The 23343-nt window shown below is 39.5% G+C and overlaps 1 protein-coding gene across 1 annotated transcript; it reads left to right on the top strand.

The window, feature by feature from the left end:
- Window positions 1-6635: 6635 nt before the first annotated feature.
- On the top strand, window positions 6636-13147 carry LOC145777255 (uncharacterized). Its single transcript, XM_082588591.1, has 5 exons — window positions 6636-6826; window positions 7154-7263; window positions 7346-7527; window positions 7921-8075; window positions 10752-13147. The coding sequence occupies exons 1-5, from the start codon at window positions 6694-6696 to the stop codon at window positions 11906-11908; spliced, it is 1737 nt and encodes a 578-aa protein (XP_082444717.1). The 5' UTR covers window positions 6636-6693; the 3' UTR covers window positions 11909-13147.
- The last annotated feature ends 10196 nt before the right edge of the window (window positions 13148-23343 follow it).

The following is a 23343-nucleotide window of genomic DNA, read 5'->3' as shown; positions in this document are numbered from 1 at the left end:
GGTCCTTGAAAAAAATTATTGCAAATTAGTACATGGGCTATAGAAAAAATACAATGCTTATACTGCTGAGTTTTGTCAGATTTCTTTATATTCTGGGCTACTCAAACAGCATTTTTAGAGTTTAGACCAGTGTTCTTCAACGGGGACGATATCGCCCCCCGGGGGGCGATTTTGGCCATTGCGGGGGCGATTTGTACAATTTTTGAAATTGGGGGGCGATTTTACTGTTTAGGGGGGCGATTTTACTCTAACGAAGAAGCTCGAGCAATTTTTTTCGCACATGGATGGGCAGATTTCTGGATCAAGTGCAATGATCGATTTCCGGAACTATGGGCAAAAGTGAAGTTGTATTTATTGACTTTTCCTTCGACATACATTGTTGAACAAGGTTTTAGTGAAGTATTGCACATGAGAAATAAATACCGAAACCAACTTGACATGAACAAGACTGGAGGAAATGCAATTCGACTTAAGCTGACTGGCTTGCACCCAGCTATTACTAGTCTTGCAAATAAGCACCAGGCGCAAGGGTCGCATTAATTAGCTTCCACGAGCTGTTGTATTTCAATAAAATGTGCTTGCTTTTGCTTATTTATATTGTTGGGATATTTGAAGTTTTGTATGTAAATTTTTAGCGACATGAACTTTTGTACAACGGCAATCGTTTCGCAGTCCTCGAACTTAACTTTTCCACCCGGCAACCAGTATGGCCGAACGGCAAGCGATTCCGGCGGCCAACAACAAAAACGTCTATGATTGACGTAAGTTTTCTGCTTCAGCGCTTCGCGTTAACGAGCCGAATCTCCGATGGTAATAAGAAGAAAACGAGTTTTGCTTTCGCAATACGCATACAAAGCCCTCGATAGTTACTTGTATCCTTCTCGAGTTACCTGCGGCCGAGCAGGGCTTACTTTCGGTGGCCGTTTCTGAACCCTTCGGCGGCCACGGCCGCCGTTAATTTCGAGGCCTCGTTTGAGGGGGCGATTTGGACCCGCACTTTCAACAAAGGGGCGATTTTGTAAAAAAGGTTGAAGACCACTGTCCACTGGTTTAGACTAAAGGTCTATGTAGAAATATAAGCTACCGCAGTTTGCACCAAGAATTGGAAATGAAATAAGTGATAAAAAAAGGAACATTTTACCTCCTGGAAGATATCCAAACAGATAGTAGCCTATTGTTTAAGATAATATATGCAAAAAAGATTAAACCATAGGCTACCTATTCTACAAAAATAAAGATCAAACCACATTAAGAAATGAGAACCCAATTGGAATCATAAAAACTAAGCTTCTGATTGCATTCATGAAAGTTAAGCTAATGTTGGTGCAAAATTTCAAAAGCTTTGCTTAGAACTGCGATATTAGATTTTTTGATTTTTAGAAAGGCAGTGGCTAGTGCAACTGCAAACAAGTGACTATAGCCTTGGCCCAGGTGCAATGGTACCGGTAATCTTTTACAAAAAGTATAGTTACTGCCTTTATGGAATGCTGTTTCGTTTAAAATAATAAAACTTAGGCCTGTTTTAAAATTACTAATTTATCCAATAAACAGATACTTCTCACAATCAATATGCATAGTCCCGCTGTAGGCTACATTTTTGTTCTACAATGGTTGAACTATTTTATTGTGTAATTCTGTAGTGGTGTTTCGAAGATTACTGACTGACAGTAACGTTTAGTTACACAATCTGTTTCTAGAATGTTTCTGTGTACGACTGTACGTGACATTCTGGAAACTTCTTGTTGTTGACCAGATGAATGAAAGCTTGTGTTGTAATATTACCCAAGTCTCTCTGGAAGCTTCTGGTCCAAGCAAACCTGTTATAAATATGCGCTAGATTTGATTATTATATTTAGAGTTGTATTGAGAGTTATGTAGTATGAGGATTAGAAGTTGTAGTGAAAAGTATATTGAAAGTGATTCTGGGGATCCAGCCACTGTTTAATAGATTGTAAAAGGGGAAGTTATTGCCAATTGTAAAGTAACTGTTTCAAATCGGAATGGCCCGTTTCGGTGATTCCGATTCGGTGAGAGCCTTTTTCGGTAAGAGCCCTATTCAGTGATTTTTTTTTTAAATTATTGGGTACCGTAGCCTAATTATCATTGCCGTTAAAGGGTTAGGGGTTAGGAGTTAGTGGTTAGGGTTTAAGGGTTAGGGGTTTAAAGTTAGGGGTTTAGGGTTAGGGGTTTAGAGTTAGGGGTTACGGTTAGGGTCTTATTTCAACGTTTAGCGACGTTGAAACGATGTAAAAGTGGCAATGGTAATTAGGCTACGGTGCCCGGTAATTTTCAAAAAAAATTTCAAAAAAAAATCACCGAATAGGGCTTTCACCGAAAAAGGCTCTCACCGAATCGGACTCACCGAATAGTAGCAGACCCGTTTCAAATAGTAGTTTTCAAATATATTGACATATTTTATTTACTTAATAAGATTACCATAACAAAGGCTTTATAAAACATAAACATAAAGTTAGCACCTAGCACAAGTTAGCACACAACCCTCACAACACAACTGAAAAGTGGACAAAGAGAAATGTGAACAAGAGCTTCACAAATCACGCCAGAAGCCAACACGTCGACTGTGCACAGAGCACGCAAGATCAAATAAACACAACCAATCAGAAGAGAGAATCAATAGTTTTACAACGGTAGTGTATATTTATTTTGAAATCAAAGAAGCCGTTTGCTGTTCAGAATGTGATTTCTTTATGTGATGGAAGTAGTGAGCCATTCGTCAGTTCAAGCATTTCATCTATCATCTCACAAGTAGAACTATTCGACCATTTAATTGACTGTTCAACATCCCAATAAACTATGTCACCAATCTTTCCAAAGTTTATTTACGTGTAAGAACTAGAAGGAACCGTGACAGTGCCTTTTTAAATTTTTAACAATTTTATAACAGCCTAATTAACTTATGCTTTCCTTATTTTGTAGAAAATTGCTAGTGAAATCATCTTTGTAGCTCCAATGAATTGAATATACGAAACACGTGTGATACGTAATTTTATCTTTCAATCACATTTTTGTTGCTTTCATATCATTTTCTACTTTTTTACTTGGCAATCACTTAGCCTATATACTTTGGCCAAGCTTTTCTACCTTACAGCTTTTACCTATTTGCCTTTGTAATTGTATAGGTTATTCAAATTGTATTTGGTACTTATCCAAATGGTCTAGTTTTTTTCAAATCTTATACATCAGCATTTCAGCCAGTAAATCAATTGCAATAAGTGTTGTATTTTACAAGCAATGGTCCAGCTTTATTTTTGCTTTTGAATACTCCTAAAGTTAAGTTATTTAAATGGCCTACATATATATATTTTTATTTAATTAAATGCTTAAGTTTAGCCTATTTATTAAAACGGAATGGCCCGTTTCGGCGAGTCCGATTCGGCGAGTCCGATTCGACTAGTCCGATTCGGCGAGTTCCCTATTCGGCGAGAGCCTTTTTCGGCGAGTGCCCTATTCGGCGAGTTTTTGAAATTTTTAAAAGGAAATTATCGGGTACCGTAGCCTAATTGCAATTGCCGTTTTTACATCGTTTTAACGTCGCTAAACGTTGAAATCGTGCAGAAAGGAATAAAAATAAAATGTTTGAACTATTAAATTAAAATTCGTCATGTCAGTTCAGTTATTTTTATTTTTGACCATCATATCAAAAACAATGCACGTCAACATAGCAAAGGTAGAAGCGACAATTCACGTCAACATAGTAAAAGTGTAGAAAAAGGTAGAAGCGACAAAACGCGAACGTTAAAACGTGCTTGTGACCGAAGTAAGTTATTGAGTTGAAAGAAATTTGGCAAGGTTGCATCACCTTCAGAAAAATTTAAGATATGAAGGAAAAATAAAACAAAGAAAATGTTACAAAAAAAATAATGTTTATGTCTATAAGTTAGTACTTTTGAATAGTTAAAATCATAGGCGCCATCTATTTTTTGGCCGTGGGGGGCGAAAGCGTGTTTCATCAGCAGCAACGTAAATTCAGCGAAATGTCACGCAGATGGATGACGTAATTATGTCGTCACACTAGGATTGCTTTTATTGCCACACTCGGAGTTATCGCTACGTTCGACCTACCGTTAATTATTATAAACAAAGCTCGACCAAAACACATGCTATGCGTCTGAGTTGGCTAGCGGTTGATGGACTGCGACTCTTTGAGCTAAGCTCAACATAAAGTTTAGCAACGAACTAGATTTATTAGCATGAAACAAGAGACGAAAAGGTTTACTAAAAGGTATACTGTAAATGGAATGAAAATACTAACTTGATCATATGCTTGAAAATATACCTGTTGAAAGCAAAATCATTCATGTTTACATCAATTCAACAGCAACAGCAACGTCACCTTTAATAAATTTAAAAGTTGCTGACATCCGTAAACAGCCCTTGAAAAATAGTTACAAAGAGACGTTTGATTAAGTTTTCGACTTGACATTGCTCCCTTTTCACTACAATATCGCAACTTATGGCTGACCAGCTTTCAAGTTTCAATTCGCTGTAATACGCCCGTTTTCGTGTTGCAGATGAAACAAAAGATGCGCATATTCCCCGCCTTTGATCGGGTTTCTATGGCAACGGACGTGTGTGCGCCATGCAGTTTGCGCGAGTCCGTTGTTGTGTTGATTATGCCGCTTGTGCGACTGTGGGCAGTGCGGTTTGTACCAGCCCTTGTTACGTTGGTTAGTGGAAACCTCGGGCCGAGACTTTAAGTTCATTTTCACAGCAAGCGATTCACTGCCGCGACAATTCTCTGCAGAGGTTTCGACTTTCGAAAGCGACAGCAAGGCTGTTTGCAAGCGCATTAAGTTAAACGCACGCTGCGTCAACGTAGCAAATTATGTTGTTTTTGGGTGCATTCAACATCTGATGACATTGAATCGACGCAAAATGGTAGATTTTTGCTATGTCACAGGCAGCAAAATCAGTCATTTTTACATTGATTCAACGTCTGCAGACGTTAAATCAACGTAAAAATGACAGATTTTTTTTTGTCTGGGGTGGGATTGTAGCATCGCTGCTCGTTCTAGTGATTATTTACTGCGAAGCTGTTGCGGTCTGCATTTAAAAATGTTTTCCTGCTGCCGATCGCTAGTTCATCTATTTTTTTATGTATCAATGCCGCATAAAAAGTTGCTCCCACGCGGAAATATGCGTGGGGGCCTGGCCCCCACGGCTTAGGCGCCTATGGTTAAAATGATTAGTTTGGATCAACAAATGTGTGACCTACACTCCTACAGCTTAGATTGAAAGGAAATTATCGGGTAGGCTACCGTAGCCTAGTTATCCCGACTAGCAAAAATTTGTTCCAAAAACCCAGTTAGCCTAACAGTTCATTTTTACATTGTAGTAACAGAATGGAAAGGCTAACCAAATGTGTGGCCTATCGTTTTAACGTCGCTAAACGTTGAAATCGTGTAGAAAAGGGTGCTTTTGCTGACTAGGATACGTTGAAACTGAGAAACATTCACAGAAGCCCTACGATACGTTGCATTTTTAAGATAATGTATTCAGACGTTGAATCAATGTACAAATGAAATGTTATGCTAAATGGGTTCTTGGAACAAATCGTAGGGCTTCTGTGAATGTTTCTCAGTTTCAAAGTATCCTAGTCAGCAAAAGCTCCCTTTTCTACACGATTTCAACGTTTAGCGACGTTAACACGATAGGCCACACATTTGTTTAGCCTTTTCATTCTGTTACTACAATGTAAAAATGAACTGTGTTTTTGGAACAATTTTTTGCTGGTCGGGATAATTAGGCTAAGGTACCCGATAATTTCCTTTCAATCCAAGCTGTAGGCCACACATTTGTTGGTCCAAACTAATCATTTTAACTATTCAAAAGTACTAACTTATAGACATAAACATGATCTATTTTTTTTTTTTTTGTAACATTTTCTTTGTTTTATTTTTCCTTCATATCTTAAATTTTTCTGAAAGTGTTGCTACCGTGCCAAATGTCTTTCAACTCAATAACTTACTTCGGTCACAAGCACGTTTTAACGTTCGCGTTTTGTCGCTTCTACCTTTTTCTACACCTTTGCTATGTTGACGTGTATTGTTTTTGGTATCATGATCAGAAGGAAAAACAACTGAACTGACATGACGAATTCAAGCACGTTTTAACGTTCGCGTTTTGTCGCTTCTACCTTTGCTATGTTGACGTGTATTGTTTTTCATATGTTGGTCAGAAATAAAAACAACTGAACTGACATGACGAATTTTAATTTAATAGTTCAAACATTTTCTTTTTATTCCATTCTGCACGATTTCAACGTTTAGCGACGTTAAAACGATGTAAAAACGGCACTTATAATTAGGCTACGGTACCCGATAATTTCCTTTCAAAATTTCAAAAACTCGCCGAATAGGGCACTCGCCGAAAAGGGCTCTCGCCGAATAGGGAACTCGCCGAATCGGACTAGTCGAATCGGACTCGCCGAATCGGACTCGCCGAATAGTAGCAGACCCTTATTAAAAAGCACATATTTCAGTGTTTTGCTTTAAATGTTCTGTTAGAGTTGTTAGTACGTTTCACAGGTTACATTCATTTTCTTTTAATACTGTTCAATGTTAATTTTTAATTATCAAAAAACTTTAACAGTATTTTTGATATGCAGTTTTAATTCATCCAAAATGTAATAAAGTTTGGACCGGAAATTTGTAGAAGGTGATTATAAGTAAAATGGGTGACCACAGTCCTCCACCTGCAAAGTGTAGTAAACTTTCTGAAGGTTCAGTGAATAAAAATGAAATCGAAACAAAATCCGTACAAGAGGAATACATTGAACACATGGAAAGCAAGAACAGCAACGAAGGTAGGTTTGCTGCTACTTACTGTATTTCTATACAGTACTTCGTTCAGTGTTTGTATATTTTTATGTAGTTTCAAAGTTGCTGCATCTTTAAAGTGTAATCGTTTGTTCATTTCTTAAAACAGGACCTTTTTATTGCAGTCATGTTTTGGCCACTTTCAATACTTGTTTTGTTTTTTTGGTTAGCTTGATCTTTGTATTTGTTTTCATTCCAAGTATTTGTTGTCAAGAGATACATATTTCACATCATCAAACAAGTTTTTGATATATGTTAGCTAAGCATGTTTTAAAGAGAATAATTATAATAATAGTATTATTGGGTTATTTTAGATGAAGGCAATGATGAAAAAGAGAAAACACATGCTTCTGAATCGAGTCGCCGTGAAAACGTTTTGGTCATGAGACTTGGTAATAAAGAGCAAGAAGTGCAAGGATACATTGTAAGGAAGTTTGTTTTTGATGTTGTGCGCTTTTAAACATTATCTTTAATGTTTTATTCAAATGAATCACGTTCTGCTTTAGGCTCAAATCAGTCAAATAAAGAAGGCACAAGAAGACACAGCATTGTTGAGCCTTCGGAGAGCCAACTTAGACCCTGGTGTGAATCTCCTGTTTGGAAAGATGTGTGAAGAATTACAACAAACAAAAGACAAACTTGAGCAAGCACAAAGTGAATTAAGTGCATGGAAATTTACACCTGACAGGTTTGATCATATTTTTTCTTTTATTCAATCTTTTTTTCTGTAACGTTAGCAGTGATTCGGGCAATGCTTTACTTGCTTATAATCTGATGTTTATGATTTACTACAGGTAAATCATCTATACAAAACTTACACATACCGTACTTGCATAATAACCCTCCATGATTTATGTACCTTCAATAGGCTACTCTAGATACACAGTTGAACAATCGATTTTTTAAGTACTTTTACTTGTCAAAAATTTTATTATAATTTTGCATGTTGTAGTTTCAGCTGGGTCAATGACTTAAAAGTTCATGCGTTTTTCATTTTTATTACTGTGACTACATTGCTCAAATGCTCAATTGTGCGTCTAATATGTGAGGGAATTGTGAATAACACTTCTTGTTTTTGCAGCCAAAATGGTAAAAAGCTTATATCCCGCTGTCGCACGCTCATTGCTGAAAACCAAGAGCTTGGACGACAACTTTCTCAAGGGAAATCCGCTCAACTTGAAGCAGAGCTTGCTTTGCAGAAAAAATATAGCGAAGAGTTGAAAGCCAGCCAGGACGGTAGGTTGTGCAATTTGTTATATTTCTTTAAGATCGTGAAATTAACTTACAGAGAGACCGGTTTCAGTTCCAAGAATTCTTCAAAAACAGCAGAAAAAAGCTTTTACAACCGGCAGTTGGATTATCTCCAACTGGAAAACTTTGTTTGAAGCTTCGCTCTGGCAGAGCGGCAGTTTCTATAGGGTGGCCCAGCGAAGTGTGGACTAATAAAAGTTAGGTTTTTTCAGTTATATGAAGGCCAATAAAAACACGGAATGGCCCGTTTCGGCGAGTCCGATTCGGCTAATCCGATTCGGCTAGTCCGATTTGGCGAGTTCCCTATTCGGCGAGTTTTTGAAATTTTATTTTTGAAAGGGAATTATCGGGTACCGTAGCCTAACTGTTTTCACATCGTTTTAACGTCGCTGAACGTGCAAAAAGGAATAAAAATAAAATGTTTGAACTATTAAATTAAAATTGGTTATGTCACAGTTCAGTTGCTTTTATTTCTGACCATCATATCAAAAACAATACACGTCAACATAGAAAAGGTAGAAGCGACAAAACGCGAACGCTAAAACGTGCTTGAATTCGTCATGTCCGTTCAGTTGTTTTTAAGGTAGAAGTGACAAAACGCGAAGGTTAAAACGTGCTTGTGACCGAAGTAAGTTATTGAGTTGAAAGAAATTTGGCACGGTCGCAACACCTTAAGAAAAATTTAAGAAGGAAAAATAAAAAAAAAAAAATGTTACAAAAAAAAATCATGTTTATAATCTATAAGTTAGTACTTTTGAATAGTTAAAATGATTAGTTTGGATCAACAAATGTGTGGCCTACAGCTTGGATTGAAAGGAAATTATCGGGTACCGTAGCCTAGTTATCCCTACAGGTACCAGCAAAAATTTGTTCCAAGAACCCAGTTAGCCTTACAGTTCATTTTTACATTGTAGTAACAGAATGAAAAGGCTAACCAAATGTGTGGTCTATCGTTTTAACGTCGCTAAACGTTGAAATTGTGTAGAAAAGAGAACATTGATGACTAGGACACGTTTTTAAACTGAGAAACATTCACAGAAGCCCTTCGATACGTTGCATTTTTAAGATTATGCATTTTTAAGATAATGTATTCAGACGTTGAATCAATATACAAATGAACTGTTAGACTAAATGGGTTCTTGGAACAAATCGAAGGGCTTCTGTGAATGTTTCCCAGTTTCAACGTATCCTAGTCAGCAAAGTCCTCTTTTCTACACGATTTCAACGTTTAGCGACGTTAAAACGATGTAAAAACGGCAATTTCTACTGGTCGGGATAACTGGGCTACGGTACCCGATAATTTCCTTTCAATCCAAGCTGTAGGCCACACATTTGTTGATCCAAACTAATCATTTTAACTATTCAAAAGTACTAACTTATAGACATTAAACATGATTTTTTTTGTAACATTTTATTTTTTTTTATTTTTCCTTCATTTCTTAAATTTTTCTGAAGGTGTTGCGACCGTGCCAAAGTAAGACTTGAACTAAGTTGCGAGTGATTAGTGTAGAAGTACCCGTACTCCCATCGATTCTTTGTGAAGAATTCAACTTTGTTACACAGATTCACTGTCATCAGTCGTTGAAGCAACGTAAAACTCGAAAGTTTTCCTGCTTGAATGGAAGCTTAAGAATACAGTATATTAACATTTTCTAGATGCGCGCACTAGAATGCGCGGGAAATTATATTCTCGCAACAATTGTTCATGCCTCACAAGCACGTTTGAGCAACTTGTGTTTCTTCTGAAGGCATGTATGGCTGGTTTTGAGTGCTTTTCTGGCCGAGGTTTATCGGCGAAAAATAGCCGATACACTATATCGGCTACACCTGATATCGGTCGAGCTCTACGAAGGATCACCTGATCACACGTGGCACGCACAGTTTTAGCATCAATTTCTGCTCAATATTTATCAAATTATATGGAGTGTCCCCTCCCCCAGTAACAAAATCCTGCGAACGCTTCTGAACGTGCCCTCAATACGCGCGGCTCACTGGGTTGAGTAAGCCAATTACGTCGCCTACGTAAGACATTATATGCGAGACGTCAAGAGTGTTGTATCATATTGTTTGTTTTAAATATAAAATTTATCCAAATGAGTGAGCTAGCTGTTGTAAACTAACAAAATATTGTCAATGCAAACAGAGTGTGGCAGGCTAATCTTATACAACATAACGTGCTGGTTATAATTAGCAAATGGGCATTTTTTTTTTATTTCGTTTTCATTTCAATTCAAAAAAATTTTTGAATGCCCACCCCCCCCCCCGCCCTTGAGAAAATCCTGCGTACGCCACTGTCTGCAGTATTCCCATCAAGCACCTAATGAAATAGACTTTACTGGGAATAGCACTTAAATGATCGTGCGCCACACCCAAGTATCCTGACACAGTGTGCTCATCAATGTGGCAGGCACCTAACTGTCTGCACCTAAAAGACGTGCTCCGAATTTTAGTACGTTTTTGTTTTTGAAACAATAATTCTGTGCCGTGAGGCTACCAAGCTATATTTTCTAGTTTACTTTATAAAGCTATCGCTGAATTATATCAAACTAGCCTATTGTACAAATAACATAGGAAAATCCACAACAAACTGCATTTCAATGTGTTCTCAATTGTGTACGTGTCAATCTGCTATCGTACTTAACCTTTATTATTCTCCAACAGAGCTGAACGAATTTGTGATCCAGTTGGATGAAGAAGTAGAAGGTATGCAGAGTACAATACAAGTGTTACAGCAGCAACTTTCCACTGCAAGGCAGGAATGTGAAGAATACAAGAAAGTCATCAGTGCACACGAAAGCAACAAAGAGATTCGTTTTGCTGTAACAAACCATTGTAAAAGTTCTGACAAGGAATCGGATTATTGCAAAAGTAAGCTCTTGGTAAGTCCAAACGCTGCAGCAGACAATGATAGTGAAAACGAGCGCCATTCTGAGAATGGCGACCACAAAACCACTAATAACAGCCGGTTTCATAATGTGAAACATTTAAGGACGTCTAAACAGGGGCTTTCTGATTATGATAAACGTAGTGGAGATGTGGTAGTGAAAAACGCACATTCCGATGGTAGGGAAAGCACATTTGGTGCTCAGACAAAAGAATATCATAATAGTGACCATGAAAGCTACCCAGCTCCTCATGATACTCCCAACCAAGGACAACTAAGTAACGATTCTGACTCTTGGAGTAAGGATGGTATTGATGAAGCAAGGGATAATAGGACTAGCATCAGATGTTCTGATTACTCTAGTGATGAAGAGAAAATGCCTGACTTTGAGATCGAAAATGAAGAGATTGATTCGTTTGATTATGATACTCCCTGTGAAGATCAGGATGTCATCACTGCTCATATTTCTGCCGTCTTGTCTCCTAATCACCGTAGGAAATCGCACAGTCCACACAAAAATACCGGACAAAGAATAAAAGATATCCATGAAAATGGTAATCAACCTCAAAGTATTACTTTGGATGTGAAATCAAACAATGTGCATAATAGCGCCTATTTTAGTTTGTCAAATAATGGTGACAATGATCCTCCGCCTGAATTAACTACTGTGACGTCACCCTTGGCCACTGATACGACAGAATTGTTGAGGAACTCCAAAAAAAGCAGTAAGCGCTTGCACATTGAACACAGCCGCCAAAAGAACTCAGTTTCAGATCAAAAGCCATCACAGCTTCAAGAGGACGTTCATTGTCGCGACAACGCCGATCGGATTGAAGATGTTTTCCCGACAAGTCAGACGTCACTCACTAAATCCCCTTTCTCGAACAATCATGGCGTGATGCAGCAAAATGGGTTTAGTGATATGTCAGACTGAATAGTTCTGCCGTTAAAAACTGTCGCTTTGCTGTGTCTTTTGGTTGCTTGCATTGTTGACAACCAGCAGGAAGTTTCAAAATTTGTGAATGTTACTGAAGTTAATTGCCTAGGGTTGAATAGAGTTCATCTGGATGCATTATTTTATTGATTTTATCACGATTTCAAATGTTCCGCCCCAGATCAGGTTGTTTCAAATGTTGAAGATTCTTCAGTGCGTTACTTTTTATCGTCTAATTCTTTTTAACTGCATAGAAGTTTACGTTTTCAATTTGTTGCGCAATTAGCTTCCAGTAGCACAAGCCACAAATGTATATTAAGTGCATTGCATTACGAGATGCAAAACTCCGCTTTTTTGGACTAAACTACAATGGTAAAGTATTATTATCAATTCGACAGTTTTTACGCATTGTCACAAGCTTGTTTTCAAAACTTATTTTATTACTTCTATAGTCTACAGCCTATAGAAAGTAAAGCTTGTAACTCAGACAAAGGATGACTCTTCTATTGTAGCGGATAAGCTAAAAACGGATGTGATTTTGCATACCTTTATGTAAATGCATTACGAATTGCATCCGTTACTTTCGCACATCAGTCAATCATTTTATAGGCGGCAACTGTTTAAACTATTTCATGCTCCAGTGGTTCTCAAACCTGCCTTTTAGTTGAAAGGACTCTACAAGAAGTGAACTTTGCAGCATGAAATCTTAAAAGAAAACAAAGCCTACTTGGCCATCATTTTACCTTATCCGAGGTTTTGTTGACGCCTGTATTTCAGGAAATAAATGCAACCAAGTTTGAGAATCACTGTCTCGTAATGTTATTTCACGTCACCTGAGCGCAAGTTTTACCTGAATGTCTGTTTTAACGAAAAAATGTTTTTCTGATGTCGAAAAACGCTGACCACTGGTTAATCATAAAGCTGACGACGTATAGGAAAATTTGCAATTGTTGCATGATGGCGTTATCTGCCAGTGCTTTTTAGAGAAATTAAGGTATACAATATTATGGGAAGGTTAGGCGTACGTGTGGTTAAAGGCTGTAAACTGGAAAATATTGTCCTTGGTCATCAAGTCATAACCCCATACTGTACTTTAAAAAGCACAACTAAAAACATTACCAAAAAGAGATCGGCTAAACGTTATGTTGTTACCATTACAAACTTCTCACTTTTGGTTATCTTATAGGACGAATGAGTAGGTTTCGTTTTTATTCAACCAGGTCAGTCAGAGTAGGCCTAGGTCAGAGTAGAATCAATTACACAGTTTTCAGTTCCATTAGCTACATTACAATTACACGAATTTTTTAAATTACAATTACTTCCAAATGTAATGAATTAGGCTACATGTTTTAATTACAAAAGTTAAGTATAAAAGTTAATTGAGTTACTTCGCTCAAAAATTAAATAGTTACCGTTTCTTAAAAAGTAACTGTTTCAGTATTTATGTTCATGAATGGTTTTTTACAGTTTGACTTCATTAAATACAAGTAGAATTGCTTTTGATAAAGGTTGCAATGTAGAAGTTCCTTTTAACCCAAACTAGCGACGCAGCAAAGGTACTGACATCATGCGTGCAACCTAGGCCTACCAATTGTAATTTGGATCACAACTTTTTTTAAATTGCAACTACATAACAACAACACAAAGTCTCAATTACATAAAAATATGTAATTAATTGCATTCAATTACAATTGAATACTTTAATTCAAGAAGGGCCCAATTACCACAAAGTTGTTTTCGAGATAAATGCGTTTTAAATATTTCGGTCATTTATTTTTGTGGTAGAACTTCGATAATGATCATATACTGATAAGAAGTATTATGCTTGAAAACTTCACTCGGTGATGATTCTGCTGAGAAACTATGGGGAAGTTTATCCCCCAAAATTGGGCCCTTTTATAACTCAGCGGGAATGCATGTGCTGCGAACTCTTTACAACGAGAAAATAGGCACAGAGCACTAAAAGATTGATTTAAATACAAAAAACTAGGCAAAACAATAATGCAGCAATGTCCAAGGTGTTTCAAAATCAAATATTTCCTCCTCATAGTCAGAATTTTTTTTTTGGCTCCACCAAGGGCAGTGGCGGGCACTAGTTACTTTCAAAGTAACTGAGTTACTTCGCTCAAAAAGTAAATAGTTACAGACTTACAGTTACCGTTTCTTAAAAAGTAACTGGTTACATTTCAAAGAAAATGGATGTGTACTGACTTACAACTAGGCCTACTCTTCTTCGCATGAAGTACATGTTGAAAAATACACTGATGTTGCCTAACTACAAAGTAGCGACCACTCTGCTAGCTGTCCACATAGGCTACTGTACTATAATGCTTCTAAAAGTCCATAATCTAAGCCCAAAACGTCCGCCTACCGAATATAAAAAATTAAAAAAACGATTCAAAATGTCCTTTCCAAGAGAGAACAGTCTTTCAACAGCAGCTCTGGATAGGATAAGGTTATTATGTTGTAATCATTGGGGAATTCATCAGACGTAACCGTCTTTGTTGGGTTACGTTCGAAAAATTCATTTTCGGTTTTGCGGCACTCGCTTCCTTTTTTTTGTGTTTTCAAACAACGGAGCAAAAAAGTCACCTGTCAACATCAGTGTCACTGCTGCTTGCTGCATCGTCGATGTTGAAATTGCTGTGGTTCTGTAATAAGTAAACCATTTTGAGTTGCAGAGTGGGCTTAATTTCTTCACCCTAGTCAAGTTAAAAAAGGAGAACGTGAAATTTCTAAAACAGACAGCTTAGTGGGGGAACAAACGAAGGATTGTGGCGCCACAGACATCAATCCGTGTACACTGTACAACACCGCAAAAGCCTACCTCGCAGTTGAGTTTCCACGGCCTCCTTTCTGTCGCTGGTATCCGCAAAATCCTGTCTCGCAGTTTACACGGCTCCTTTCTGTACATAACCTCGCTTCTTGTCGCCAAACGCCGATAATCTCCCTCAAACAAATAATTTGACCACTGAGAAAAAAACTGTTATAAACTGAAAAACAAACGACTAATTTTTGTTTGGGAAATCAAGTAGCTTAACTTTAACTTGTAATTGTTGAAAAACATAATCGTGCTTAATTGCATACGGTAATCGTGCTTAAACATAATCATAAACGCTAAAATAGTAGCTAGTAACTGCTTATCGTTACAGTTACTCAAAAAGTAACTAGTTACTTTTTTAACTAGTTACTGCCCACCTTTGACCATGGGGCATGTGTGCATTCAAGGATGTCATATAGCCTACTATCACGCTTCTTTTATAAAATTAGTAGCCTACCAATGATTGAACGTTTTTCACTTTCTGAAGAACCATGGAGCAAGGGCCTGTGCGAGATGGGGTCAATGGAGTACTCAACCACAGTGTACGGTGGATTTACAAGCCGAAAACTTTACTTCAACATGCCATTCATGTCTGTAGCCTGTTGTTGGCTGTGTCTAAGAATTTGGAACTGGGTGATTTTCTGGCCCTTAGGTTCTTTCAACTTTTTCAAAAAAAAATTGCAGTCTTTTATGTCACTTTCTTTCATGGTGGTCAACCGAAAGCGCTCACAGATCATCTCTTCCCAGCCAGTGTAAAGCTGGACAAGGTGGCGCTTTCCCTGCATTCTCTCTGTCATGTCAAACTCTTTGTCACATGACAGACAACAATAACCGCGTGTAGGCAGGTGGTGAGTTATGGAATCCAGTGGCCGAGTGGTTAGCGCGTTGGGCTAGCAGTCGAGAGCCTGCATGTTCGACTCCAGCCACTCGCACTTGCTGTTGTTTCTCTGGGCAAGAAACTTTACGATAATTGCCTCTACCCAGTGATCGATTTCGAGTAATGGGTACAAGTACCAAATTTAAGTCATAAGTAGAGTAGACAACCGGAAACAGACATTGCCGTCGGCTGCAGCGTGGGTCAGGTGTACGTCGGAAGGCGTACACCGATGCATAGCGCTCAAGTCCGCTTTCCCGCAATGCAGGATAAAGATAATAAAACAAACAAAAACAAAAAAACAAATAATCTGCCATGCAATTGCAATAGGCTACCAAAAATGCAGGTATTGCATAGTTGTATTATTGTGGTTTTGGCCACCACACCCATCGGTAAATTTGGTGCATTATAGCATCCAGGTGGTTCGAAATGTAATCGTGAAGGCAGCTCATTTACACTACTTCCAGCTTCTGTCTTAGGCATGTCAGTAACGTTGATAGGAGGATCCACTCAGGTCCAGGGGTACTTGGTAGTGTTGTACGCGTCAATGAAATAAATTGACGGCGTCAGCGCGAATTGCCTGAAAACTTTACGGCGTAAAGTACTGCGTCAGCTCTCAAAGAAATTGACGGCGTCAGCGCTAATTTCTAGCGCTATTTTAGCCAGGGTCTCACGACACAAAACGGAAGTATTTCAATCAAGTGTAGGCAGTGGCGTAGCTAGGGAATGTGCCGGAAAGTGCCGCCCGGGCGGATTCAGATTTTGCCGCCCCTTCAAGAAAAAGCATGTCAAAATTAAATGCGTTTTTTATCAGATTATAATCAAAATCAAAAATCGTAGTCTGAAAGTGCTGCCCCCAGACGTGCCGCCCTGGGCGGTCCCCCCACCCTAACTACGCCACTGAGTGTAGGCTAACAATAGGTATAAATAAAGCAGGTTTTATGTTTTGAGACTGTACTGTAATTAGCTGCTTTAGCTTATTAGTTATTTCTTTGTAGAAACACAAGCATTCCAAAACGTTTGTCTGACAATCTGCTGCGTTTGGGACGTGTTATGTATTTTAGTTTATTTGCATTGAAACGATGTACTTTGTTTTCGTTTCCCTCAGGTCTTCTCTTTTGCTTAGTATTCATCCGCCTGCTTTTGTTAATTGGCACTTCTCGTTTTGGGCTTACTTTGCAGGTTTCACACTATATTTTGGTTGTGCAATTTTATAATAAAACAGAATTCCAGTATGACTCTGATTGAATGAGCTAAGAACACAACAGAGTTATTTGGCGACGAGGATGGGATGCTGAACGTCTGAACGAGAAACTTACAGTGGTACGCAGAAGTGTTCAGTTTTAGTCCCTACGAGTTTTACTTTCTACAACTTTTAATTTTTACAATATGGACAAGGTGGTTGAATTAACGCAGTCGCAGCTAGAACATATGCGACAACAGATGTAACAGCAAGAAGAACAGGCGCGACAACAAAGGCAGCAGCAAGAAGAACAGATGCGACAACAGATGCAACAGCAAGAAGAACAGGCACGACAACAAATGCAACAGCAAGAACGTCATCATGAAGAACAACTGAAGGAGTTAATTTCAGCCCTCAAAATTCCATGCGAATCAGAAAACCAAAATCGATTATCTCAAGCCATTCCTAAATTTTGTGAGTTTGATTCAACTTTAGAACTTTGGACTGATTATTGGTCACGTTTTTGCACATTTGTAAAAGCACAATCCGTTCCTGATGATAAGAAGGCTCAAGTTTTCCTCACTAACCAGTCAGCCAGCATCTACAAGATGATCCTCAATCTGGCCGCACAAGAGTCTACAGCAAAGCCAATCAATGAACTTACAATGGAGGAAATTTCGAATTACATGAAGGCACAGTTCGACCCTAAGCGCTTCGTTATTCGTGAACGATTTCGCTTCTGGAGCAACTTGAAGCGGAAACCAGGTGAGACTGTTCCAGAATTGGGTGCACGAATAAGGCAAGCCGCTGCCACGTGCGACTTTTCTTCTATTACTAATCCTTTAGATGAAGCTTTGCGTACTTGTTTTATGTGCTCGGTAAGAAACGAAGCAGTTCTTAAAGCTCTCTTTAAAATTAAACCTGACGATCTTACTTTTTCACGTGCTCTTGAAATAGCCATAGAAACTGAAGACGCTGCAAAAGTGGCTAAGGAGACGGTGTTTGGCACTGAACCGTCGGTGGTACATAAAGTTAAAGGCACCGATAGACGATATTCTTTCAAGAAAGCTACAGTGGCCCGTGCTAATGCGAACAAGCAAAGTAAGTGCTATCGATGTGGTAACTCTAATCACCTTGCTAACAACTGCAGATTTAAAAATGCGGTCTGTCATTTCTGTAAACTTACAGGGCATGTACAATCCGCATGTCGTAAAAAAGCCGCACAAGTTCATTCTTCTAAGGTCAACTGCATACAGGAGGTAAATACTGTTCATAATTCGTCGAGTAAAGTTCCTAAACTCGAGGTTCGAATTTTTATTAAGTCTTTTCCCGTCTGAATGGAACTTGATACAGCTACAGGGGGAAATTTCATCTCTTCTGAAGTTTGGTCGCAGCTAGGCAAACCTATCTTGCAGACTCCGCAGCTACGTTTTCAGTCGGCAAGTAAGCACTCGATGCCTGTTATTGGATCTTTCACTGCCGAAGCGAGCTGCAACAAATCGGGAAAGACGACCACAGTTCAATTTATGGTATGTGAAATCCCTAATCTTAACTTATTAGGGCGTGATGCTATTCAAGCACTAGATATTTCGGTAGATAAGTTCTTTTCTTCATCTTTACATGCTATTCATCGTCACAACGACATAGATTTTAACTTGCAAAAATCATGTTCCGAGTTATGTGACCAATACGAAGACTTATTTAAACCTGAGTTAGGTTGTCTTCAGGATTACGAATTAGAGATTGAGTTTAACTCTGATTGTAAACCAGTGTTTTCAAAGCCCAGACCAGTGCCTTTCGCCATTCAAGAAGACTTAGCTCTTGCCTATGACGCCGGCATAGAAAAAGGTATCTGGACACCTGTACAATTTTGCGACTGGGGAACTCCTGTAGTACCAGTTCGCAAGGTTTCTACCGAAGGTAAGAAATCCAAATTAAGGGTTTGTGGTGACTATTCTTCGACGGTTAATCCACAACTTAAAACTCACAGGCACCCTTTGCCTCTTCCAGAGGATTTAATGCGTAAACTAGGGGGTGGCCACGGATTCACTAAGATTGACCTGGCAGATGCTTATAACCAGATTAGGTTAGGTCCAAAGAGTCGAAAAATATGGGCATTAAGTACCCATAGAGGGGTTTTATTGCAAAATGTTATGCCGTTTGGCATCTCTTCTGCACCAGGCCATTTCCAAAAGATAATGGATGATTTAACTAGTGACCTTCCAGGTGTAGCAGTGTACCTGGATGACATTTTGATAAGTGGAGCTACAGCGGAAGAGCATTTCCAGAACCTTAAACGACTACTCGATCGTTTATCTTCGAAAGGTCTTAGATGTAGGAAGGAAAAATGTAGATTTGCCCAGACAAATGCCGAGTACTTAGGTCATGTTCTTTCTAAACAGGGGATTTCAAAAGGTCCTAAAGTCGATGCAGTACTGAACATGCCTGCTCCTTCCAATGCTGGTACCTTACGTTCTTTTCTGGGGTCGGTTCAATTTTATTCTAAGTTTATGCCCCCAGATTTTTCTACGGTAGCGCAACCGTTATATCATTTAACCAAGAGTGGTGTTCCTTGGAGATGGGAACACAAAGAAAAATGCGCTTTTGCAAAATTAAAAACGTTTCTTTCCGCAGACGATGTTCTCGTACACTTTAACCCGTTGCTTCCTTTAGGAATTGCGTGCGACGCATCAAGCGTGGGCATTGGCGCCACACTGTTTCACGGCTCCCCGGACGGAAGCGAGAGGCCAATAGCAAATGTGTCAAAAATCTTGACGAAGGCTCAAAGAAACTACAGCCAAATCCAAAAGGAGGCTTTGTCTATCATCTTCGCTTTGAAGAAATTTTATCAGTACCTCTACGGTAGGAATTTTATTTTGGTAACGGACCATAAGCCTTTACTTTCACTTTTGGTCCAGATAAACCTACCCCTTCGCTGGCGGCTAACCGGTTAGCACGCTGGGCGTTGTTTTTGAGTCAATTTAGTTATACTATAGAGTATCGCAAAACAACGCATCACCAAAATGCTGACGCCTTAAGTGGTCTTCCGTCCAACGATGACACAATTTTTGATGGGGAGGAAAGTGCAGATGATGTTGATATTGTCTGCGCAATTGATACGTTGGACTCGCAGGTTAGTCATTCCGATTCTTCTACTTTGCGCAAGGAAACTTCCAAGGATCCAGTCTTGTCTAAAATCATTCGCTTTACACAAGAAGGATGGCCTGCGAAATCAAACTCTAACGATCCAATCGAACAGTTTAGAAGAGTTGCTGATTCTCTAACAACATGTTATGGTTGTTTATTATATGGTTCTAGAGTAGTTATTCCTTTTAAACTCCGCAATGATATTCTTTCTCTTTTACACGAAGGTCATTTCGGCATGCAGCGAATGAAACAGCTGGCCAGGACAGCAGTCTACTGGCCCAAGATCGACGCGGACATTGTCGACCTCTGCCGAACATGTACTACATGTGGTGAGCATCAAGCTGCACCAAGCAAGGCTCCTATCCACCCATGGATAGCTCCAGAGAAGCCTTGGAGTCGAATTCATGTCGATCACGCTATTAATTTTTTAGGTCATAATTGACTTATTGTTACCGATGCTTATAGTAAGTATCCTTCTATTCACCCAACTTCTTCCGTATCGACGTCTGCTACTATTGATCTTTTAGAGCAGGATTTTGCCCATTTTGGATACCCCCACTCCATTGTCTCAGACAATGCGACTACGTTTTCTTCAGAAGACTTCAAGAATTATTGTAAAGCTAGGGGTATAGTCCACATCACTGGAGCACCATACCATCCAGCTACGAATGGTGCTGCAGAGCGTTTGGTGCGCACTTTCAAGCAGGCGTTGAGAAAATCGTCGTTACCGCCTAAAAGTGCCACCACTCAATTCTTGATGCAGTTTCGCCGTACGCCTAATGCCAGTGGTTACTCTCCCAGTGAGTTATTAAACCACCGACAACTACGTACTAAATTAGATATTTTACTTCCTTCCTCAGCTCAGATCACGAAACCATCGACGAGTCCTTCGCCTCGGAAACAAAACCGGAAAACAATTAACTTCGATGTTGGTGATCCTTGTTATGCTTTATACTTTGGTTCCAGGCAAAGCCGAAGCCCTCGGTGGGTTCCTGCCGTCGTGGTGAAGCGACACGGGAGTCGTAATTTGCAGGTTCGAGTAGACCCTCGAGGTCCAATATGGAGACGCCATATCAACCAGCTACGTCCGCGTTACATCTCGCCGGAAGACGGGGACCCAGGGGAGACTACTTTCACGTCGTCATCGACAGCTGACGAGTTTCCAGTTCCATCGACGCCGATTGCGACCGAGGATTCATCGACGCCGACAGCGACCGAGGATTCATCGACGCCGATTGCGACCGAGGATTCATCGACGCCGATTGCGACCGAGGATTCATCAACGCCGATAGCGACCGACGATCCATCATCGTCATCGCATCAAGAACAAACATTAAGGCGATCAAAGAGAAGACGCCAACCACCTCTTCGTTATGGGTGGTCATAAATTTTATTGGGGAGGTGTTACGTATTTTAGTTTATTTGCATTGAAACGATGTACTTTGTTTTCGTTTCCCTCAGGTCTTCTCTTTTGCTTAGTATTCATCCGCCTGCTTTTGTTAATTGGCACTTCTCGTTTTGGGCTTACTTTGCAGGTTTCACACTATATCTTGGTTGTGCAATTTTATAATAAAACAGAATTCCAGTATGACTCTGATTGAATGAGCTAAGAACACAACAGGACGCATAATGTCCTTTCCATCAGGCGAAAACATGAGTTCCACATTAGCGCTGAATGGTATTGGTGTGTTGTATTTCAAAAACAAGTCTTGAAAACGTTTACTCGAAAGGTATCAATGTTCCAAGCGCGTTGTGATGGCTTAGCATATATAAATCTTATTTTAGCGAGGTCCATTGCACCAACATTGCTCTTTTCAAGGGCATAGAGCTCTTGAAATAAAGTTTCTTCAACCTCCGCGATGACATTCATTAATTTTTCGCTTTCTCTTTCTGATCTCTCGTTCTCGATACTGCTCACAATATGAGTGATCACCATTTGGCGAACTTCTTCCGCTTGTATTCCAGGGAGCCATTCCAACCAACGAGAAAGTGGGTAATTCGGATAAGTCGCACTGGCCAGAATACATCGTGAAACGAGATTTTCCATGAAAACAAAAATTAACGCATAGCGCTTGACGCTTAAAATCGCAAAATAGTTGACAGCGCCAGTGTATTTTTTAAGGTGTTTTGGGGGACCAAAACGGTCCTCCAAACTTCTCCAGCGGTTTCCCAAAATTTGGACTTGCAACTACAGTAGAAAAGTAATGGTTGTTTCTTGCTATGTCTTGTCGATAATACGAATATAGCCTTTGATCAATAGTTCACGTCCGGAAAAAAGAATAAGTGGAGGTACAGCTAACAGCTGAATCAAAGAGTTATTCACAAGTGCACCTTCGATACTCGTCAATGTTTATTTTTGATTTATGGCGCATAATGTTTTTACGTGTGGAAACATAACAAGCAGAAGCCAACAAGCACACTTTGTTTGATTGTGCAGCAAACTTGTTTGGCGGCCGTGTTGGGCAGGCTGTTTGGTCGCTGTCACAATCATTTAAGCTGTGCCTTGTCGACTAATTCATTTTATGTTGCGTTGATTGTATGTAGTTATGGCTATTTTTGGTATTTAAATGAAACACTTGCGGTCTCTTAAAACTACTTCGCGGTCACCCAAACCAAACCTTAAAAAAAACCCTGGACAGCGCTATCACTTCCGTCAATTAAAAAATAAACTGACGGCGCTAGCCTCAGCGTCAACAAAAAGTTGACGTCGTCAACGTACAACACGGCACGTGTTGACCGCCCCGGGCGGCACGTCTGGGGGCGGCACTTTCAGACAGGACGTTTTGTTTTTTTTGTTGATAATGCAAAAGTACACGAAAAATAAAAACAAACAGAATGGCAACGTTCAAAACAGTGGCGTAGCCAAGGGGGGTGGGGGTTACAACCCCCCCCCCTTTGGCACGCGTGTGACGTCACGATATTGAGAATGATGCTTTCAGTCTCTATGTCTCTAAAACAAAGTTTGCCTAATTTTAAACGAAACTCCATTAACAGAGCGACTTTTGCCAATACCAAACATTCAAATATCTCAGCCAGGAATTAGCAACAAGAAAACATAGAGACTTAGCTTTATTAGGTTACCGAAAAATACCCAAGAAAATATGATCTTATCCCTTTGCTATGCCACCGGACAGCACCATTTTACAGGAATATTTATATCAGGGGATATATACCAAGGGATTTATACCCACACTTTTGTTGAAAATGCTTTCAGAATGCACCAAATCCAAAGTAATTTTTCAAAATTTTCTGGAGGAGGCCCCCCAAACCCCCCGCCGCTGGATGTCGTCTTTCGCGAAGACGCCGTCGGACTTCGCCCGCCGGCCCTTCACCCTCCCCCCTTTCAAAATTCCTGGCTACGCTACTGGTTCAAAACATAGAATAATTTCACTTTAAGTCAATTAAAAAAA

This window comes from Aplidium turbinatum, chromosome 9, assembly GCF_918807975.1.
Source record: "Aplidium turbinatum chromosome 9, kaAplTurb1.1, whole genome shotgun sequence".
NCBI lineage: Eukaryota > Metazoa > Chordata > Ascidiacea > Aplousobranchia > Polyclinidae > Aplidium > Aplidium turbinatum.
Note: the sequence above shows the minus strand (reverse complement) of the source record. Positions and strands in the feature narration are given on the sequence as shown.